This window comes from Scylla paramamosain, chromosome 15 (assembly GCF_035594125.1).
Source record: "Scylla paramamosain isolate STU-SP2022 chromosome 15, ASM3559412v1, whole genome shotgun sequence".
Lineage (NCBI taxonomy): Eukaryota > Metazoa > Arthropoda > Malacostraca > Decapoda > Portunidae > Scylla > Scylla paramamosain.
The window spans coordinates 21661012-21685267 of record NC_087165.1 but is presented as its reverse complement, the minus strand read 5'-3'; the positions used below and the strand labels follow the sequence as shown (position 1 = coordinate 21685267).

The window sequence follows — 24256 nt, the reverse complement described above, 5'->3', positions numbered from 1 at the left end:
CACACACACACACACACACACACACACACACACACACACACACACACACTCTTATTAAAACACTGCCACAACTCTAGAGCCAAGCATCACACCTGTACCCCTCCCAGTGCCGCGGTTGGGTGGCTATATGAGAGCGCGAGGCAAAGTTCCCTAAAAAAAGCCCCTCCTGTGTGTTCCTATGCGTTGGCGTCCAGCGTGAGGCAGAGACCCGTATTCTGAAACACTTCTGCTGGGCCGCACCTGCGTTACTTTCAAAGGGCTCTAGTTAAAGTCATACGGCGTTTCTGTTATTCTAGAGACAAGGCTAACAAGATTTTTACATTACAAGCAGGAAGAATACTCTTGAGAATAGGCAAATCATGTGTGAGGCCTTTGAAAACAGTCGAGGTGAGAGAGCAAGGCAACGGAGCAAGTCGATACACTCTCTACAGGCTGTGTGTGACAGGAAGGGCTGCCGGGCGAGTGAGCGAGGGAAATGGAGAACGTACTACAGTTATGGTCAGAGGTCGTGTCATTTGCTGCGCCTGCTTCCATGGTTTTTCCCTTAAGAACTTAGTTTTAAGTATTTCTCCACTGACAACCTCCTTACGAAATCCAACAATAGATTCTAAGGAGAGGAGATAGAGAGAGAGAGGGACCCATATGTCAACTAATCATATATGTAACCACGTGGCCTATGAAAAGTCCTATTGAGAGAACAAAGCATTTAATAATAAGGGCCTCTTCATCTGTCCTTACCCCTTGGCTAGCAGCTCCTCTTCTCTACAGCCCATCCCTTACTCACTCCCCACCCCCCTCACTGATATGTTACGTCGATCAACGAGTACCGGGGCATATTTTCAGAGAGTGTTCTTTGTGGTGTTTTTTTTTTTTGGCTTCAAGATGCTACGTGGGTGAGGGTACTGGTAGGTTGGGTAAGGCTGAATTGGGTAGGGTAAGGTGAGGTGGGGTGAGGTGGGGAAGAACACAGGGGCCTAGTGTTCTCTCTCTCTCTCTCTCTCTCTCTCTCTCTCTCTCTCTCTCTCTCTCTCTCTCTCTCTCTCTCTCTCATACACACACAGGTTGAAAAAAAACATCAGAATAATATTACTTAAAAACGCACAAAATATCCTAAAACAAAACCGCATCTCTCCCTCCCCACAAAAAGAAAAAAAAAGAAAAGAAAATGAAAAAAGATAAAACGCACCATCACGTATTTGCGATAAAATAAATAAATGTATCTAAAAAAAAACTTTCTCGTCACCTGACCGTAGAATTTTAACGAAAATTCGAAGGGGGGAGGGAGGAAAGTTGCCAGGCGCCCCTAGAATATTAAAACGAACCAAAGAGGCGGGGATGGAGGGGTGGGCAAGGGAGGGAGGGGAGGGAAAATAGTAATGATGGTTGGGGGAAAAAAATCGACAGCAAGCGCTGGATCCCGAGAGAGAGAGAGAGAGAGAGAGAGAGAGAGAGAGAGAGAGAGAGAGAGAGAGAGAGAGAGAGAGAGAGAGAGAGAGAGAGAGAGAGAGAGAGAGAGAGAGAGAATGATGAAATAAAAGATGAACATGAACAACAACAACAACAACACGAAGATGAAGAGGAAGAGGACGAGGACATGACGAGCTGAAGCATTAAATACACAGATGAAGATAAGAAGATAAGACGAGAGAAAAAAAAAGGTAGGAAAACAAAATGGTGAAAGAAAAAGAAGAGGAGATAAAACCACCACCACCACCACCACCACCACCACCACCACCACCACCACCAATCCTTAAAAAAAATAATTAAATAAAAAAAAACCAGAGCATGTTATCAAAGTACAGCAAAAACAAACCCAACACACCCTTTTGTCATATGTCGTAATGGATCATCGGAGCTTGCTGGCGTGACAAGACGGTGGTGGTGGTGGTGGTGGTGGATGGGATGTGGATGGGGTGTGTAGTGTGATGGTGGTGATGGTTGAGAATGGGATGCGAAGACGTCGTGGTGGTGGTGGTGGTGGTGGTGGTGGTGGTGACAAAAGAAAAGGATAAGATATGAAGTGATTACAACGTGAAGATGTGGTAATGGTGGGGATAACAAAGAATAGAGGTGGTGGTGGTGGCGACGGTGGTGGTGGTGGTGGTGTGATGTGGTGGCGGGGACAGGGAGTGCAGAAGGTGGTGCCATCTACCAGTCGGGCGTGACGGGGAAACCAACGAGAGAGTGTGTGTGTGTGTGTGTGTGTGTGTGTGTGTGTGTGTAGACGAGCACTGTGCTCGAGTGCGCGCACGCGCGCCACCGGAAGTAATAGTTTTGAGGGGATGGGGAGGAGGAGGGGCCATGGGGAGAACCTGGGGAGTCGAGGGCGCGGTGGGGACGGGATGGGAGAGGGAGACGGAGAGGGGGGCGTGGGGACAAGAGGAAATGGAGGAGCAAGTGTGGAGGGGAGGGGACTGGTGGGTGGAGGGGAGAGTGAAGGGAGAGGTGAGGGGACGAGGAAGGAAGGGAAGGGAGGGAAGGGGAGGGGGTGGTACTCGTGAAAAAGGGGGTGTGGGGTGAATTTCCTGAGAGTAATGAGGGGGTAGTGAAGGGGGAAGAGGGGCAAGAGACAAGTGCTGCAAGTACACTGCCGCTGCACCGAACTGCTGCTCCCACACTACTGCAACAGCGGCACCAACAGTAGTAATAGTAATAGTAGTAGTAGTAGTAGTAGTAGTAGTAGTAGTAGTAGTAGTAGTAGTAGTAAGATTACTAAACTCGTATATCAATAAAAAAAAAATCCATTTCAGTATATATAAACATAATTATGACGCACACACAAATATACGGGTAAAATTTATTACTTTATGTGTGTGTGTGTGTGTGTGTGTGTGTGTGTGTGTGTGTGTGTGTGTGTGTGTGTGTGTGTGTGTGTGTGTGTGTGTGTGTGTGTGTGTGAGTACTCAAATCACACGCCCTTGCAAAGACTGAAGCAAAGAGGAACACCACTGGGCATGAAATCTCTCTCTCTCTCTCTCTCTCTCTCTCTCTCTCTCTCTCTCTCTCTCTCTCTCTCCCCCTGTTAAGTGAGGTGATTTTCCGTTTCCGTTAATACTGACCGTGAATAACACCCGCCCCTACCCCTTCCCTTTCCCCGTTCTGCTGAGAGAGAGAGAGAGAGAGAGAGAGAGAGAGAGAGAGAGAGAGAGAGAGAGAGAGAGAGGCGTGGGGATGTAAATGATAACTATAATAAACGCATGCTATGGTTGAGGAGGAGGAGGACGAGGAGGAAGGGAAGCGTGGGCGTCAGTGGGAGAAAATGTGGCGAGATAAAGGGGACGGATCTGGGGAGGTAAAGAAGGGGAGACATGGAGGTAATGGGGGGTGGGCTATGATTATCAGCGTGTGTGTGTGTGTGTGTGTGTGTGTGTGATTCAAACCACGTGCTAATGCATAATGAACGCGAAGACAAACCCAGGGAGCACAAAAAAAAAAAAAAAGAAAAGAGAACGGAAAATGAAAGCAAAAAGAAAATGGGAAAAAATCTAATGGAAGAGATGACAGTGAGACAATAAACGAAGGAAAACGAGAAAAGGAAACAAGAAAACGGAGACAATAATGGAACAGAGAAACGAAATAAGAAAAAAAGCGGACGATAATGAAACAGAAACGAAACAAAATACAAAATAATATAAGATAGACAATGGCGAGACAAAATAATAGAAAAGATGAAAACTATAGACAATAATGAAACTTAAAAAAAAGGAATAAAAAAGGAAGCTAATTTTTTTTGTGCCTTAGAAGCAAAAAATAAATAAAAACACGAATAAATAAATAGTCAAATAAAACATAATCCAACAAAAGGAACTTAGCCTTCCCAAATCTTGCTACTCGACAAATATAATACAGAACCCAAACGAGTACTCTCTCTCTCTCTCTCTCTCTCTCTCTCTCTCTCTCTCTCTCTCTCTCTCTCTCTCTAATAAACATCTCTTTCCACTCCCTTTATCAACACAACACAACCACCAGGGCATAAAACACACGTTGCTGTATACATAACACACACACACACACACACACACACACATATACGAGTATATACATACACACAGCTGCCAATCCCCCTAACACATACTGACATCACAGGACAGCACATGAATAATACAAGTTGAACACATGTTGAAAGTGAAAGAGGCGAGTACCTGGAGCGAGGTTAAACCAGTACACACACACACACACACACACACACACACACACACACACACACACACACACACACACACACACGAATCTACATTTATCTTATGGTTTTGTTTATTTATTTTTATCTAAGTAATTCTCTCTCTCTCTCTCTCTCTCTCTCTCTCTCTCTCTCTCTCTCTCTCTCTCTCTCTCTCTCTGCACTGTATGTATTATGTAGTCAACACGAGGGAGAGAGAGAGAGAGAGAGAGAGAGAGAGAGAGAGAGAGAGAGAGAGAGAGAGAGAGAGAGAGAGAGAGAGAGAGAGAGAGAGAGAGAGAAATACGTGGGGGCCGGGGGAGGAGGCAGGGGGGTATACAACACATAACTTGAGACATGGGGCGCCATTTTGCTGTTTACGGTTGAGAAGTATAGAAGTAATATTGCCTTTCATCTCTCTCTCTCTCTCTCTCTCTCTCTCTCTCTCTCTCTCTCTCTCTCTCAATTTGACTTCTCTTATTTTTTTTTCCAAGTCGCGAACGCATAAGAAATGAACCAATGCAATAGAGAGAGAGAGAGAGAGAGAGAGAGAGAGAGAGAGAGAGAGAGAGAGAGAGAGAGAGAGAGAGAGAGAGAGAGAGAGAGAGAGAGAGAGAAAATGTCTACCACTTCAAGGCCGCTGTCGAATAAGCATTCGCAAGGAATTCAAAACTTTTATTTCTACAAAAAGAAAAATAAATAAATAAAATAAATAAAAAATAAATAAACAAATAAATAAATAAAATTTATTTATTTAATTAAATTTAATTAAATTTAATTAAATTTAATAAATAAAAACAATCACAAGCACGCATATGAAAAAAAATACATAAAATTGTAATGACTACCTAATGTAAATAAAATACTGAACAGACGCAGTAAATGTTTTAGTATTAGCAAAAAATAAATAAATAAATAAATAAATAAATAAATAAATAATAATAATAATAATAATAATAATAATAATAATAATAATAATAATACGCAAAAACTGCATGGTGGAGTGGTAGAGCGAAAAGTTAACAAAACAAAAACATTAATAATAATAATAATAATAATAATAATAATAATAATAATAATAATAATAATAATAATAACAACAACAACAATAAAAATGCATTATGGCTCCAAGAAGCCACTTTGAGCCGACAACTGCAAAAAATAAATAAATAAATAAATAAATAAATAAATAGTGAGAAGACGTGGTGCATGACAAAAACTTGACTGAAAAGATGAAGAAATAAAATGAGAAAAAAAAATGCTTTAGACGTTTCGTAACCACACACACACACACACACACACACACACACACACACACACACACACACACACACACACACACACACACACACACACACTCCTAATGTATACTTTTAATAGTCTAAGGAATGAAGTCACCTAAGGATTCTGTATTCATATTTCATCGTTACTTTTTTTATTTCAACCTCAGCGTTACTATTATTTTCTTTCTTCTCTATCACGTAGGTCCGCCAGAAAACTCTCTCTCTCTCTCTCTCTCTCTCTCTCTCTCTCTCTCTCTCTCTCTCTCTCTCTCTCTCTCTCTCACACACACACACACCTGGCAACACTGAGCACACTGTCATTAATTAAGTGGTGTGTTCCTCCCTCCCCCCTTCCTCCCTCTTCATGCCGCTGCTGCTGCTCCTGCTCCCGGTCCTCTCGGTGACGCTCGTAAAGGCTGCACTTTTTTTTTACCTCGTTTTTTTTTTCTTGCTTTTTCATATCGCCAGTTACGTATTTAGAGCGTTAATATTTTGAGCTATAAAAAATCTTATGGAAAAGTGCTTGTTAGAGTAATTTTTCTTTTGTTTCTCCCTTTCTATATCTATTTTTTTTCTTGTGGCTAGTATATGTACTATATTCATGTGTTGCAGGAAAATCTATTCGTTTATTCTCTCTCTCTCTCTCTCTCTCTCTCTCTCTCTCTCTCTCTCTCTCTCTCTCTCTCTCTCTCTCTCTCTCTATATTTCACGTTTGCAACTATATATTTAGAACACATTTGTGATCTGCACACACACAGACACACTGAAAATATATTATTGTAATGCACTTTTTTTCTTTTTTTCCCTGACAAATAAAATAAATGCTTATCTAGGGCATTGCACTGTATAACAAGTGCCCTATACAAGCGTGTCTGTAACGGAATTTTTTACCTTTCTTTTTTCTCCACTGTCAATTACTATGGCAGTCTATTTATGTAATGGCAATATGCTTTTATCCGCCAAAAACGCAGACTTATAACGAAGTGCATTTATACATCAATTCACTTTATTTTCAGGTTTCATCTATGACCTTTACATTTTCTCGCTCTCACTTTTGATGCATTAAACATCTCTCTCTCTCTCTCCATCATAACGTTTAATATAAATTCACTGTTCCTTGTCCTTCCCCGCCACTTGTGCATCTCTCACGTCTTTCCTTCCCGTCACTGCTGTGTTTGTTTACTTCAGTCACCCACCTGCTCTCATCCATCTATTCCCTCGTCTTACACGCCCTCATCGTCTCTTTGAAACATTTCCACCCAGCACTGTTACAGTTCAGCGTTTTAATTTCCTCCTGTTCGTCTGACATTACCACGCTGCGTTTAACCGATTCTTTGTTTTCACACGCCTGCCTTTTGACATTTCCAGCTTGTCACGCTCAGGTCACGTCAGGTTAGAGTGCGCTCCTCCACGCTCACCTTGCTGTGTGTGTGTGTGTGTGTGTGTGTGTGTGTGTGTGTGTGTGTGTGTGTGTGTGTGTGTGTGTGTGTGTGTGTGTGTGTGTGTGTGTGTGTGTGTGTGTATGCTAGGGGGGGTGATGTCGGGGGGAGGGGAAGTGGTAACGCTCCCCCAGGCACTGCACCCACGCCTTGACCTCGCCGACTTGGAGGGGAGGGGAGGGGAGAGGAGGGGAGGGGAGGGGAGGGGATAGAGGCGGAGACCGTGTGGGGTAGTGTGAGGGAGAGGAGAGGGTTGTGTTGGGGTTGGGTGGGTGGGACTGGGTGGGGAGAAGGGGGTTGACCTGGGATTTGTGGGGGTAGGGATTCCGGGGGGGGGAGTAATCACAATTCATCTAAGTGTATGAAGTTGAATATACAACAAAGACGAGAAATGAAAAAGGACTGGACATGCTCTTGGCTTACATTTTCCCTATTATTTTTAACAACATGCTAGATTAATTTATTTAATGCAAGGTTCAATGTGCAAGTGCTACACTGCTGATCGTGCCATGTTCTGGTGCAAGGAGACATGTACGTGCACTCGCTTCACTATCATGCTTTGCCAATCACCTAATGACACACACACACACACACACACACACACACACACACACACACACACACACACACACACACACACAGCCAGCACAGTACACACACACACTTCATCATGACCCAGAAAATAACACCCACTGAATATGCTCGTGAAAAATTCACCTGAATATCACCAGCTTTCAACATCTACATTTCCTATATTCAGGCGTAGCAGCTTTCATTATTGCTGTTGCTTTTACCATCACTTCTTTACTATTTGCCACTGATCAGCATGAAACTATAATGCAGCAATGTCAATGCTTGCCGGTACAACAAACACACCATAGCACCCCATCAAGGCCAGGCTGCACGTATCATTCCTCTGCATGTCTGGTCCGTGCAACATTTAGGGATACAAGCAACAGAGCAGCAAGTCGGAACAGCCCCAGTCAATACAGCTGTGGTATTATGAAGTATTAAATCAATGCCAAGTGACCTCATCCTGCTGCCAAGTGCAAAAGATACGTCCCTGTCGAGGAGTGATGAAGTGTAGGCAACATGCACCACCACACAGCTTCATGTCTCCATGTCTTATGTAATGCTTTTGTCACTTCACCACACACTTGTGCATGCAAGAAGCTGATACTGGTAACAGCTGAGTACTGAATTAAATCAAACTTCAAACCAATGGCTAATTTCCTTCCTCCTCACTATTAGCAACTAAATATTTTGCTTTGTGATAAGAAAAATTATTTTAAAGTGAAAAACAATACAGAATGGTATGTCTCAGTGAATGGGATTCTGGCGTTATGCTTTCCTCTCCTGGCACTTCCTGTAATCAAGAGAAAAACCCTTCCTACCAGACATCAGAAAAATGAGTACTACGTAAAGTATATACATTTTGAAGAAGCAATGCATTACTTTCAAGAGGCTTTCTCACAAAAAAAAAAAAAAAAAAAAAAAAAAAAAAAAAAAAAAAAAACATCCACTGGAAGCAACACAAATTACAGATAGCAGTTCAATGGAAGCATTATGAAGTGAGTGAATGAGTGTGTGTGTGTGTGTGTGTGTGTGTGTGTGTGTGTGTGTGTGTGTGTGTGTGTGTGTGTGTGTGTGTGTGTGTGTACCCATGCATACAGACACATGTTAAGAGAAGTAAGACATACATTTAAAACACAACCATGCAGACACTTATGTACAGACAGAAGTATAAAATTGTGCATAAATCAATGATAAGAGTGTTGACTGAATATTTGGAGCTGAAACTGTCCCTGCTTGACATCTTGCTCTCCACAGGATATACTTCAGACAGGATGCTTACTACAAAAAAATCCCTATGTATGTTTTTCTCCTTGTCTACTTATACTATCAACACTTTTATCAAACTCCTTCCCATCTCTATAACACACACACACACAATGCTCTCTCACATCACTTTCATTATCCCTTCTCACACTCATTCTCATCACACCTCTTTCCATCTCCACACCATGTACCTCGATGACTGACACCACCTCCATCTATTCATATTCAAAACACTTTCATCAGTCTTTTCAAGGTACATATCCTCTCAGAACATGGCTTTACCCATTCATTATTCCAACAGCTTAGACTTCATGCTTATATAATACATAACACCAAAGTATTTCAAGCAAGAGAAATCTGGTGGAAAAGATTATACAGTTCTAGGTCAGCATTTCCTCACAGATAGTTCTCAAAGTGAGCATCTTTAGTATGTCAGTATGGCAACAAGTCTTGCAGGCTTGCTAATGTCATTAAGGTGACAGACAAAGCACCAGTAACAAGATTAAAGGAACACAACAGCAGAGGCCTGTGTGTGAGTTTATGAGCACATGAGCATGTTCTAAGCAGACAAATTATATACACACTGCCTGACTAAACAGAAAAAGAAAGTATTCATCAGATACCTTTGAAACCATAGATACAAAGCCACATCAGACAAAAGTGAAAATGCTTAAAGTTGTGCACCAAACTAATGAACAACTACGGGCATGAGAAAAAATTAAGATCAAGTATGTTTAGCGTATATATCATATCTGTTCTTTACTAACCACTGAGTACAAGTTACTTGGTAGAATGGTACAATCTTGAGATGAATACTTGGTATTAATTGTTGCATACATTGTAGTTTGCAATGAGTAATTCAATGTATGGCATACAGTTTTGTACAAGCAGCATTCTCTCTGTGACAATATGTGATGCCTTTAATTTAACACAATATAGCAACTCATAGAATGTGAAAAAGAATATAAAGTAAAAATGAAAAGAAAATGTGGTTCTCAACACCACCATACAATGTAGGCCAAGGCACCAATGAAAAAACACTCATTAATGTACGGCCAAGCAGCCTGTATCTCAAAACTTCATTCATATTACACTTGATTCATGATTCTTCAAGCTCATCCCTGCTCCGTGAGTATTGTTACAGAACAGGTCGGGTATATTTTAAAAGAAGTCTTTATGGCTTCTAAATCTTTACTCACTACACTTCCTGCCCTGTAAGGTGTAGCAAGTCATGACATCTTATGAATCAAGGTAATACTGAAGAAAAAGTAGTTTCCAGATAAGCTCAAAATAAGAAGTAAGACATCACACAAAAAACATCCAATGAAGGAAATTTTACAGTATACTTGATAAATTATGCCATACAATTATTCATAAGTCCATCACTAACACTGATGACATTGTGGTTAAGCAAAACAAACTCTAGCAATAATCTCACTGAGCCTTCCCCTTGAAACTGTCTCCCTAAGGAACCACAAGTATATGCCTAATTGAAGTGTACCACAATGTTCATAATTTAAGAGTTTGTTTCTAAACAGTTCAATTACTTGTTTTTTGCACTGCTCTGAAGCACCAGGACCATGAGAAATAAAACACTATGTTATTTATCAATGACATGACCAACATATCACTAAATCATTACAATTAAGCACCCAACAACAGGGCACGCCACCATGACGAGCAGCCAAGAACTCAAGACATCATGTTACACGTACATTTCTTTTTTGTTTTCAGGAAATGTACAGCACAGACCAAATAACGGCATATGTGACTCTTGCCCTTTAATACATCCCACTCAACCTAGAGCAGGAAGCAATTCCCTCTCTCCTTCATCTCACTCCCCACCACCACAAAGGATTATTGGTGTGGAAACAAGTGTATACCCACTACCCATCATTACAGTCCAGTGAGTTTGTAACCTAAAACTGTTGGAGAGAGAGAAAAAAAAAAAAGAGAGAGAAAAAAAATGCAAGTAAAGTGACAAAAGCATACATCTACAAGATTTTGACAAACAAAAATGTCTTTCCCATCAAAACATTTTAAAACATGCTCAGAATAAATTTTATCAATCTCTTGCAAATTTCCAAGAGTATTAATATTCCATCTCTCTCTCTCTCAGTTTTCTGTCTTATTCTCTCAACAGGTAGTGTACCACAGAGTGCCAAGTAGTACACAAGCTGCCCATGTTACAAACAAATTACTCTTCATTTATGTTCTTTCAAAGTAACACAAATCTTACGTGTATAATCTATCTATTCACACACACACACAGACACAGACACACACACACACACACACACACACACACACACACACACACACATATATATATATATATATATATATATATATATATATATATATATATATATATATATATATATATATATATATATATATATATATATATATATATATACACAATATCACAAGTTCCCATTACTTGAACTATAGCACAATTATGAAATCATGTATTTAAGAATATAACTTAGGTAAAGCACTACACCTCCAACTACTGTAATAACTACAACCCAAAGAGCAATGAGCACATACCTTATTTAACTCCTCTATTCTTCTAATTTGATATGGTGATGTGGATGAGGTTTCAAAATATACATAATCTGTAAGGCAAAAATACTCACATTAGGATACTGTGTACACAAATACATAGAGAACACAAAGTTCATGAGCAAATCAATTACATAGGTATACAAAATCAGGTAATAATACAAAATATAAACTTTCACATGGAAAAAAACATGAAGATTTATCTGGATGCCAGGACCAACCCTTAAACATAACCAGACCTATTAACATACTGTACTTCAATATTCTGTAACACAGATATATGTAAGCACAGAGACTTCTTACAAAATGATTAATGAAAACACAAGAAGTTATCCCTTCAATTCTCCCTCTTCTTTGCCAGCCCCACAACAAGTAACTTTGTAAACAAGAAAAGATTTTAACAGCATAGATCGTCTCACTTACACGCACACACGCACCCGCGCACTCACACACACACACACACACACACACACAAATACAGACCAAGCCTCACTCTCTCTCACACACACACACACACGTACCTAAAAGATATCCAATCTTATGACCAATAGCAATAACTCAATAGTTTCCCTACCAATCTGTGCACCAGGCAAACAACTCCCAGTAAAGATAGTAGCCCTTCCCCACCCACACAAGCATAATCAAAGAACATGTTAAAATCCATACTAGCACTTCAGCATCAAAAAAGATGGCCAACAAATCTTCAATGACTACACAACCCAAGGATCAGAGCACAGCATACCCCTCTCTCTCTTCACACCAAAACCCAACACCAGGACCCATTTAAACATGCTACACCATTCTAGAGCCATTACTGTTTCTGCAACTCAACAGTTTCAACACCAGGACCCATTTAAACATGCTACACCATTCTAGAGCCATTACTGTTTCTGCAACTCAACAGTCTTCTAAATAATGCAACCACAAGTACGACAGGCACCAACACCCCATGAAAAGGTCAGCTTCTCAACTTTGTCCCAAATCTTACTTACAGCCAAAGGGCACATTGCTTAGTTTGTAATACAGCTAACTTCTTTTGCATCATTCCTGAATATATCTTAATCAGTAAAGCCACTGATAAATTTAACACAAATGAAAAATACTGATTTCTTCTTCCATAATGAGCACATCTACTATAATACGTACCTTCCCAAGTGTTCCTAAAACCTTCATTATAACACACTAAACTTTCTCTACTGCTTTCCTACAACACACGCTTACTGATATAAAATTCCAACAGTTTTCAAGTAACACAACATTCATAAACTGAACTTCGCTAGTAGCAGATTTTACATATAGGCTATTAATTAATTTAACCATTAACTTTTTTTCTCCCTCACATTCACAAAGGGACCTACCCTGCATCAAGCAACTTTTCCTTGAAGCAGCAAACAATGGCAATAGCCCAGTCAGTGTCATAAAAGCAAAACATGGTATTTTTACTGAATTTGGATCATCATCCTCTTTTCACATTAATTTGAAAGTAATAGCAATCACCATGGCCAGCTTACCATTTGACTGATGGAATAGGCAGCTCCTCTAGATGGGCTGAGTAATTCACCAGCTAATAGTGATGCACCAAGTGTCTTCTAACTAAATAATTCACACACCTATCATCTCGTGTAACTAACCAACACTAACACCAATAGGCCAGCATACCCTCCAATATATTAAGTATAAACTTTTCAGAGGCACCAAACCCAGACAGAAACTTCCATACATTAACTTAACCCTTCAAATCAAACACTCCACTCTTTTTGTTAGACTGAAAGCAAATAATGGTAACATCGTAATGTGCTTCATATGTGTTCTGCTAAATCTAAGACTAAATACTAACACACCCTCTGGTATCTCATGTGACTGATCAATTGATAAAATTAGCTACACACCTAGTCCTTGTTTGACTAACCAGTGGGGGTGACTAAATGACCTACACATTCCCTACCACGTTGTGTGACTAAGCACCTAACTACTGAATGATATACACACCCTGTAATACATGTAGGGGAGACCAGGGCTAAGTTGGCACACTAGAAATAATTCCACTATTTACTGCTTGAAAGTGCTGCTACTCACACCAGCTAATCACCTCATGGGGGGGGCGGTCACTCACTAATATGCAGTCCGTTATAAGATCGCATAATTTGACTGGAGTGATGAAAAGTTGAATTTTGATGCTGGTAAGTAAATTTTCATTCACATTGTTGGTTTAACATGAAATCTAAATATAGACAAATGATATTCATTTTAGCCATAATTTGTCTTTGGGTTCAAGGATTGTTTACTCTTGAAACAGATCCTACTAGGTTTCTTAATCTGTACGAAAATTGTTTGTTTAGATCAGTGGTATGGATGAGGCAAGTTGGCATAGTATCAAACATATATGAATAACATTGGCCTATTTATTATTTACCTATTTTCATATTATATTTGATTTATATAACTTTTGTGGTATATGTATGTTCATACATATATTAATTAGCTTCCTGAACAAATTTTTATCTTATATTTTGAGAGATGGTTCGAACATAAAAATGAATTTGCTTTCCACAGTAAGAAAAACATTTTTTCTCACTGTTTGAACTGAACCTTCATGAAATTTAGTTTAACAGATATTCTGTATCTAAACTTAAAATTACATACATCTAATTTGCTATTTGTATGTGATGTGCTAACTTACCCCTCATATGGGGTATATTGGCACACTTAAAAGTCATTTTTTTCTAGGTAATGCAGAGCTTTAGTTTGGAAAGGAAACCATGTTTTTATTTCATGTAAAGTAAGATAAATTCTTATTTTTCTATGAAAGCATAAAAAACAAATTCTTTGTAGTTTTTTCCATCACTGAGAATAAAAAAAAAAAAAAAAATGCCAACTAGCCCTGGTCTCCCCTATTCTGTGACTAACCAGCTGACTAATTCCTACAGCATCCTAAGTGACTGACAACTGACCTGCTCACCATTTGGTCAGCTAAGTACCTAAATGTAATAACTTAGATATTGCCCAACCTTTCCCAACTATTTCTTTCATGCCCTTCGCTCTTACCAACTTAACAAATACTACATACAATCCCCAACTATTTCTTTCATGCCCTTAACTCTTAAGAACTTAACAAATACTACATACAATCACCATCAGACAACTACTGTCACCTCCTGCACCTCCACCTAAGAAATCCAGTGGGATACAGATTGCTAAATAGGACTGTGAAACCACGCATAGCCAAACCCTCAGTTTCTGACATTACTTCCTATGCTGCAAAAAAGTCAATATATATTACTTAAAGTAATGATTGTCTGTCTTCCTCTGCACACTCATAACTGGGCAGAACTTCAAGGCTTTTTGTGGGAACCGTCTAGCTAGTTCAAGCTAGTTCAAGTTATTCATATTCCATCTAGTTACCAGCAATAGTATATTTCACAAGGCAGAGCAAAGAACAACACTAACTGCATCTCACAAAACTTTCCAAGGTGAGTCCCACCCATCACAGTTAGTTAAAAAGAAAATCAAGTTTGGCATGATACATAACAAATAATCTCTACAGCAACAAAATATAAACTAAACAACATTTACTCACTTGTGTGTAAAAGCTATGAATAAGAAATTAACTGGCAAATAGACAAACTGAAAATTTCATGATGAACTAACAGCAGAGAGAGAGAGAGAGAGAGAGAGAGAGAGAGAGAGAGAGAGAGAGAGAGAGAGAGAGAGAGAGAGAGAGAGAGAGAGAGAGAGAGAGAGAGAGAGAGAGAGAGAGAGAGAGAGAGAGAGAGAGAGCAGGATAAAGGGGAAAGGGCAGGCCCTATACAAGAAAGGATGCACTTGGTCGGTACAAAATAGGAAAGTCAAGTTTATCAAGACAAGAGCAATCAGGTTTGACAAGACATGTGTGTAAGGTGTCAAGACACATGTTTGGGTGGTGCTGTGTCTTTCCCTCCTTCCTTTCCTTGTGGTGCAGCTGGAAGTCACTTTCTCATGGAGGAGGGAAAGGTAAGAAATGTAATGAAAAGGAAAAAATAAATAAATATATAGCAACCCTGTAACAGTTACTGGAGAAAGGTATACAGTTAAGTGCAACTACACATTTCCTGTACATCTAAAGTGACATCTAAAAAATAAATTAAGTAAAACAAAGATATGAAACTGAAAAGGAAAAAGCAAAAATATAATACATAACACATGAACATTTCAAATCTCACATAAATTACATTAATTATACACATTATCTACTCCACACTATTATTAATTTTTCATACAATGTGCCTTGCTTTCTCCCACCAGGTGTGGTGTATGCCATAGTGTTCTGCTGCAGCAAGTAGGCACACATCCACTCTGAAGGGTAAGATTGCTAGCCAGCCAGGAAGGCAACACCACACTTCCAACACTTTTATCCCCTACCTAATCACTTCCAGGTGAAGAAGGCCCCAATTAGGAATCCAAACCCAGGACCTGCCGGATGTGAGCAAAGCACATTCCCTTCATCACTGAGCTACAAATTCAATGTAATTATCAATGAGAAAGTTCATTCCAATAATTTGGCCACTGTCCAACACACTCACTTCCACTCAAGGACAAAAAATATACAAAAAACATAATACGTAAACAACAAATATTGAGATTACTTTTAAAAAGAAAGTGATATAAAAAATATACAAAAAAACATAATACGTAAACAACAAATAATGAGATTACTTTTAAAAAGAAAGTGATATAAACACATTATACGTAAACAACAAATACTGAAATTCTTCTTAAAAAGAATGTGATATAACAGACATCACTTCACAAAAACCAAAATATGAATTTTAAAGTTAAAGCAGATATCAAGGAGAAAATAAAATAATATAAAATAAAATCAAACAAAAATAAAGCACCCAAACAAAGTAATCATAACTTAATCATGAAATACCAGTTCAGTTGTAAGAATTTTTGCATTGAAAATCTGCATTAGATACAAATTCCGCAGGGCAGTTGAAGCAGCCCCTGCATTCAATGTTTACAGCTTGGCAGGACCCCACTCACAACAGCCTATTTGTGAAGGTTTGTATTCTGTCTGGTCTCCTCTTCATCCTAATTATGCATACTACAATGAGTGTTTCTTGGCTGCACCTTAAGTGCAGGACTCGCTAGATAGTCATTTCCTTACAGTAAAGTATCAGCTGTCAGGTTGAGTCAGCGTCATTTTCTTAAAGATAACACTTTATGTACAGTATAGATGGAAAGGAATTGATTCAGATTTTATTCCTATGAATCTGAATAAGAACCTTCAGAAATTATTGATATGACTAGAATGATCCATTCCTATGGAACATTCAATTGTACTAAAACAGTAATAAAAAGATGTGATTTATCTTGCACAATACATATACCGTATTTCTCGCTATGTAAGATGCACTGGAACACATGACACACCTATAATTTGACAGGGGATATTTAGAAAAAAATAAAATAAGCCCCACTTTTTCCCTGAACTGCATAACCCGCCCCTCAATCAGGCTTTGGTCCAAGTTGCAGCTCAAACCAACACAGAAGAGCAGAAAATATACTAGTTTATCAGTGATCATAACAGTCACTGAACAATTATGACTATGACAATACCTTATGTTGCTTTCTGCCTTTCTTTGCATTCAAGATGTTCCATTATTGGCTGAAGAGTTACAGTGTTCCTACCCTGAGCTGCTGTCGACTTGAAATGGTAAACAAAACACTCCCTGAGCATGTTAAGGTTTCACAAGCAGCAGTGTTTCATGGCAAGTACACGAAGCATAACCAGCTAAGGCCACTTTCTTCATACAAATTATGGCTATGACTTCAGCATAAAGCTTTTCATTACTTTAATAAATTTACCACAAATTTTATTCACATGAGGTAAGGCCATTGAGTGATGTGCTTCAGAGTTATAACAATCGGCTTTTATGTTTTAGCATTATTTTGGTTTGTAATCATTATCTAGTAATTTTAGCACTATTTTGATTTGTAAGCATTATCAAATAATATATAAACATATATATTTCATTCTCAGGTCAAACAGTGATGTTTAGGTGTTACTCTAGTAACAGTAACCATAACCCAAAGGCCTACCCAAACCTAGCCATCGGGCTATAAAACGTAGGATGATTTTTGGAGCATTTTTTGGGGGGAAGGAAAAAAAAAGTCCATCGTATATAGTGGGAAATACAGGGTGTGTGTGTGTGTGTGTGTGTGTGTGTGTGTGTGTGTGTGTGTGTGTGTGTGTGTGTGTGTGTGTGTGTGTGTGTGTGTGTGTGTGTGTGTGTAAAGGCCAGCCAAAAGCACATACTTGGGAAAGAAAAGCCCATTAATCTGTAATCCAAAATGGTTAGGCAGAGATTTCCAAAATGGTGACCAATTTAGTTCAGGATACATTTTGAAATTTCTTTCTTGCAAGGTCAAGTCATAGGAAAAAGGATGAAGGAAGCCCCTTGCGGTTCTTCCTCCCAGTTAAGAGGTTGTAATGTTTGATTAAATTTAGTTTTGAATTTTAGTTTAGCTTTGAAAAGCCCTTCCCTGTAACATGTCTTTACAACTATAGAGACATCCAAGAGAGTAGAATAAAGCATTTCTGATGGTTCTTAATATATCATTTATAATATATCAAAATACATGGAGAAAGAGAATAATTTTGATCATGCATTTCATTACTAGCTGAAAGTAGTACCACAAATACTAGATCCTTCATAAAGTACATGATAATAGTAATATTATTCAAAATGTGACACACAGCAGCTTCAGCTCATGTTTCTTTACACCAACAAATAATCTCTACATGTAACAGATTAGTCACATGACAACTCATTTGTTCCTCTGTGACCTATGACTACCCATTGCAGATGATGAACTTTCACGCTCTAAGTGGACTGAATTTATCAGCAATGTGTATACTAGACAAAAAAATATGTAGCGACAGGACAATCATGGCCAACCAATATCCAGTGAGGCCTTGGTGGCCACTTGCATCTTACATCTCCATGACTGTCCTGACAGAGGTTCAATTGTTAGTGGAAGTCTCTCAAGGCAAATTTATCCCCATTTCAGTGTTTTGATCAAAAGCAAATGTACTAACAAAATTCTCCAAAACAATTTCTCATTTATTAGTAAACAGTAACTCTCAATGCATCATTTTGTAAGCTCGCAAATAAAAGTAGATTACTCCTAGTAATCACAAAACATGCTCACAACTTGCCACTCAGTGACCTAAGACCAGAATTGGTCTTTCCTACCTATCTGGTATGAAGTAAAGCATCAGACAGGTTCTCAACATTCACCCATAAGGCCATACATGGTGTCATGAACTCTGGCACAGTACTGTACCAAATTTCGCCACCCAAGGACATGCAAACACAGCTACTGTCTCCAGGTGAAGCTCAAACTAGGTGAATGGTACTTGTTTTCCCTCGTTTGAAAACACAGAGCAAAATTACTTTGTATTCCTACTATAACACTGATGTATTTGTAGTTGTAATCTCAGATTTGCCAGATACAAAGTAAACTGGTATTTGAAAAATAAATGCTTAGGTGGGAATACAAAATAAGTTAGCAACTCATTAAAAAAAATAAATAAAAAAAAATAATATGTTGGCTAATCAGTAAATGAAAGCATCACTCCTGACTGTCATCATGCATGGGTGTCCTCAGATAGCAAGATTACTGCACCACATTTTGTGATACTGAGCAGTTTCCAAGATAATTGAAGAACCTGTTGCTAATGAGTAATTTCTCAACATACATGACGTTTAGCTATGATATATATATATATATATATATATATATATATATATATATATATATATATATATATATATATATATATATATATATATATATATATATATATATTGCTATGATGACAATTTAAAATTTCACCATTCCTCCCTTCCCTTGCATCTCTATATTCCATGACAACTTTTAAAGGGATTCCCTTAATAATAGGAATTAAAGAAGTGGAAGGAATTGTCATAGTGGGATGTTGACATGTCACCACATTACAGGACTATTAAGATATATATAATGTACCATGTAATTTAAGTCTAATGAAATGATGATAAAGCTGCTATTACCATAATTTTTACCCCTCTGTCAGACCCAACTCAGCACATTATTTAGGGTGACAGAACAGCCGACAGATGACAGTACAGACTAATCTCAGTCTTCACAGCTCTACACATGATATGTCCTGCATACTTTGAGCTTCACACAGCTATTCTTTAAATATGAAAACATGGCCATCTCTTGAAAGTAATGGGCTTCCTTAACACTTTCCGGGACAAAGCAAAAGGCAACTAAACAACTCGTTCTGAAATAAGATGAAGTACTAGCACAATGGCTGCAATTCCTTCACTTTACAAATTTTCACTTGACACACACACACACACACCTCTATCCACAACTTTTTTTTTTTTGTAAATTTTCACAATAAAATAGCATATGATTCAAAACAACTAACCTTACACAGATGTGCAAAATTAATGAATATACACAATAATATAGCAAATAATTTCATGTAAGCAATATGAAAGTTGAAAAATCTTACAATTTCTCCACACAGCCAAGCTCAGGTGAAATCCACAAGCTACATTTGGTTACATTAAGTTAAATGTGGTGATGACATTAATTTTTGAAACGCCAGTAAATATTGTAAGTGAGGAGAGGCGGAAGCTTTCAGAAGTTAAGGCTACATTTTTGGCCAATGTCATTATTAAGAATTAATGTATTCTGACAGAAGACAGGTCACATTCCATTCCCAGTATATGAACACTACATATCAACACTCCCAAATGCTTGAAATGAAAGGGAACTTCACTGATGTCTGTCATGGCCACACTCAAACATGGCAATGTTGACAAGCCACTGTGTTAGTTTACCATCTTTCACCAATTGTCAGAGATGGCATACCCAAGCATACCCTATTTCACTGATGCCATGATCGTGTCTCCTGTCTACCTAATTATAGTAAGACCTCGCGTATGTGCCTGTGTGTGTGTGTGTGTAACTGTATCTATGTATGCACTCCCTGCTCTTCAGGTACACACGAGTAAGTGAAGCAGCACATCACAACCCGCCTCCTGCACCTCATCACCATCACCACTAACTCATGTTCAGTTTTCCCAGCCACGGCGCGCACGAGACTCACTGCTAGCATGACCATGTATACAAACAACCCGCACGCACACACATACACGTGTCAAAAAACATACACACACCTCCTACCAAACCGCTCGTAGGTACACACATACATACACACACGCACGTTTACGTACACAGACACACGAACATACACACACACACTCAGACACAGCCCTTCTCACTTCACTTTTCACAATGTTTACATCCACCAAGCGTCCTGTCCACCCACGCCCACCGCCCGCCACGCCCACCCTACGCCCATCCTACGCCCCCACGTCCTCCCACGCCCACACGGCACCGCCAAATAGAGCTCCTGCATGTACGGGACTCGAAGTTTAAAGCGAGACCGGCGAGGGGGACGGAGGGGGACACGTCGAGGCCGCTCCGCCGCTACTCACCTCCCACGCGGTACATGTTACTCGCCATCTTGACCACTACATGCACACTTGCTCTACGAGTGAACGCCACGCTCCTCCACCGGCCCTGCTCTTCATCACCGCCGCCTAGGACGAGGGACGTGACGGGTGCCTCTGACAAGTCGCCATTTTCTCACTCTCTGAGACGCGTTCCAGCAACACGCCATGTGCGCACTTTTAATTATTACTTATAAGTCTTTGCCTTTCTGCGGCCTTTAGAGGTTTTGTAAAATATATTTGTTGTGTTATATGAAGATATTATATAGTATTTACCCACTTCCTGCCCGTAGTAGCGCAGTGGCGGGGTGGTAATAATGTTTTACAAGAGCTTGCGGCGCGCGGCGGAGTTGGAGCCTTGGAACATAAATTTGGTGACGTCACAGTCTGCCTCGCGCCAGACAAAGCCATTACTGCTTACTGCCTCTTGTACACTTATTGCAGGCGTGCAGGCAATTCAACATGGACCTATGAGGTACATGAGGCCATGGTGAACAACGGAGGACAATAAATCCTCGGGACAGAGCTATGAGGTACAAGATATTAGAAATTTATGACCAGGGCCGTGATATGATCAGGACTCGGCCACAGTTGTTGTATGTATATTTGATGACATTACTTGAGAAAAATTCATTCCATTTCGGTGACATCCAGACAAACGGATCAATGGCTCACTCAGCTACTGTGTCACACGAGGTGACGCGCGAAATAAAAACCTACCAATATACATTTCCGTCTTGAGTTTGGCGCGTCAAATGTTCGCGGGCGGCTCGCGGTCGCAGCTGGCCACAGCTTCCAGAAATTTAGATTACTTTAATTACAAATTATTTATTTTCACTTCTAGTATACTTTAGGGCTATTTTCACATTATTTGTCGTTAGTATATTGTAGTTTGGAGGTGTTGGGAGGGCAGGGCAGAAGCGGTAGTCAGCAGCAAGTCAGTGTAGAGATAAAAGTCGCGGGTGGTCAAGCTCGACACACAGAAATCCGGAACATTTACAAATGTGTCGACGGCCGCCGCGGCCAGCACACCCTCCACCCGCCTGTCTCCGCCGCCGCTGCCACCGCCACCGCCGCCACCAACAGAGGGAAATAATAAACACAAGGAAATAAAGAAAAGACACGTGGGGCGACGGAGTGAGGGCGTTGGGCAGTATGTAGAGGTGGGTCGCGGTAGGGCAAGTAGGGGCACCAACATCTTGGGGGAAGGAACCAGCAGTCCCCCTTACCGCTTCCTACCCTCCCACTCCCACGGTCCTCCTCTCCCCCCGTCCCTCTATCTCTCCTTTCCACCCTCCTCACTTCTCTCCCAGACTGCCTCCATCCTCCCTCACCCCTCCTTCCCGCCATCATCACCCCTCCCCTACCCACCATCCACCACCCCTCTGAGAACCCTCTCCCATACCCACCCTCTCTCGCTCGCTCTCCCTCCCTCCAGACATTGCTCGCACGCCGACTGCACAATATTGAAATTCCTTAACTTTTCCAGTGGTGAAACACAGCGCCAGTGGAACTCCCGCTCGTATGGTCCCGTGCAGGCTTATGTAAGTGGCGGGGCGGGGCGGGAGCCAATGAATGGTTGGGGGTTGTTGCTGGGGAAAGGGAGGGGAGTGTGGTGACAATGAAGGAAGGAAGGAAGGAACGAGGAAGAGGGTGTAGAGGAGCAACAACGGTGAAAGGGAGAAGGCTCATTCATGCGAAGGTTATAATGAAGCGTTGGATTATCGTTGTTTGTCTGTTGTATTTATTTATTTCATTTTCAGTGTGTGTGTGTGTGTGTGTGTGTGTGTGTGTGTGTGTGTGTGTGTACAATATAACGTGTATCTTATTACTCGTCGGTGTAGCACAGTGTGTGCGTGTGTGTGTGTGTGTGCTCTAACGCTCCCGAGGTCCCACAAGCCGCGACAATGGGTAAGGGAGGGTGGGAGGAGGAAGGTAGACACCGGTTCAGACAGACAAACAAACAGACACGGACAGACTGGCAGTAGCAGTAACAGCGGCAGGGACGTGAGTGGCCTACAGCCCTATCGCCCGCCGGCCCGCCTTCCTCATGCTGGTTTGACTCTTGGCGGCGACCTGCTGGGTTGCGCGCCTTAAAACAGCGAAAATATAAATAAAGAATAACCATGAGAGGGACAAATATTAACTTTTTTTTTCCCTTTTTTGTTACTATAGTTAAGATTAAAAAAAAAAAAAAAAAATAAGGGAAAAATACCACAACCTAGAAAAAATTGTAAAGCATTTTTTTTCTAGAATTAGTAGAAAAATAAAGAGGTTAAAAACAATGATGTACGTAGGGTAGCACGCTGATATCATTATCGGGGCGGGAAGTTGCGTCAAGCCTCAGATAAACCACGTTAACTCGCATATAAGCAAGATGAATAAAGTCCAGATGAAAGCGATACTTCCTGCTCGTTTTCTTGCATATCAGTCATTATTTTTCATAGTATAGTACGTAGGTACAGACAAAGACAGAATAGGCGATTGATGAATCTGAGAACCATCTTAATGAGGTGTGAGGCGAGAGAAGAACAAGCATGGGAGGGGAGAATCTTATAAAGCGAAGAGTGACAGTCTGAAAATAGAGGGGGGACGCTAAAAATACCTCGACAGGAGGGGAAGGAAAGAATGGCAGGGAAAAGACACTCAGGGATTTTTTTTTTTTTCCAGTTATGCTAAGATTCGCTTCCAGCTAAAACTCTACACTGAAGAAGACAGCGAAGATGAAAAGTGCGTTACATTCATGGAGTGAGATGTATTCACGTGATAAAGTAAAGAAAACGAGTGAGAGATGAATAAAACGTCCTGCAAAAAAAAGAAAAAAAAAAGTATTCGCATGAGACAAAAAATAAATAAATAAAATAAAATAACGCTAAAAAAAGTGATGCCGACGAACTTCGATACAAATGTAATAACAAATATATCAAGATAATGAAAAATATAGCGAGTACGTATCCATTAGCAAATGATGATGATGATGCTAGTGGCGATTCATAGAAAACGGATACCTCCATACGGGACCTCCAAGAATGAGAAGGGATGTCGAAAATTGTGAAGATTAAACTGTTGTATAGACGATGCTACATGTTCTTAAATAAAAAGTTTAAGGACGGGTTTACGTTATGTTGTTAGAATAGCGACTGTCATCTTAGCAGCACAAACATTCTCGCGACTGAAGGAAAGAAGGGGTAGTTGCTAGTGGCTAGAGGTGAATAAATAATAGAGTGGGAGCGCTGTTAGCAAAGTGGCTTATTTTCTAGTAATTCGTAAGTTTCTTGCTATTAGTATAGCTCCGCTCCGGCAAGTCGTGTAATAGTGTAGGTGCTGGAATCTTTGTTATATTTTAAGTTATTTATAGGATTCATTTACGGATTTTGGCTCCTGGAATGAGGGGCTGGAAGCGTGCTGGCAGAT

General features: G+C 40.0%; 1 protein-coding gene across 7 annotated transcripts in view; it reads right to left on the bottom strand.

The window, feature by feature from the left end:
* The window catches only part of LOC135107648 (metastasis-associated protein MTA1-like), a 59336-nt gene extending 38344 nt beyond the window's left edge, over positions 1-20992 (bottom strand). For all 7 annotated transcript variants that reach the window (XM_064017738.1, XM_064017735.1, XM_064017736.1 and 4 more), the window contains exons 1-2: positions 20828-20992; positions 11274-11341 (exon numbers count right to left, since the gene is read on the bottom strand). In XM_064017738.1, the coding sequence (XP_063873808.1) occupies positions 11274-11341; positions 20828-20855 (96 nt within the window). In that variant the 5' untranslated portion in view covers positions 20856-20992. The remainder of the gene's footprint in view (positions 1-11273; positions 11342-20827) is intronic.
* Positions 20993-24256: the final 3264 nt, after the last annotated feature.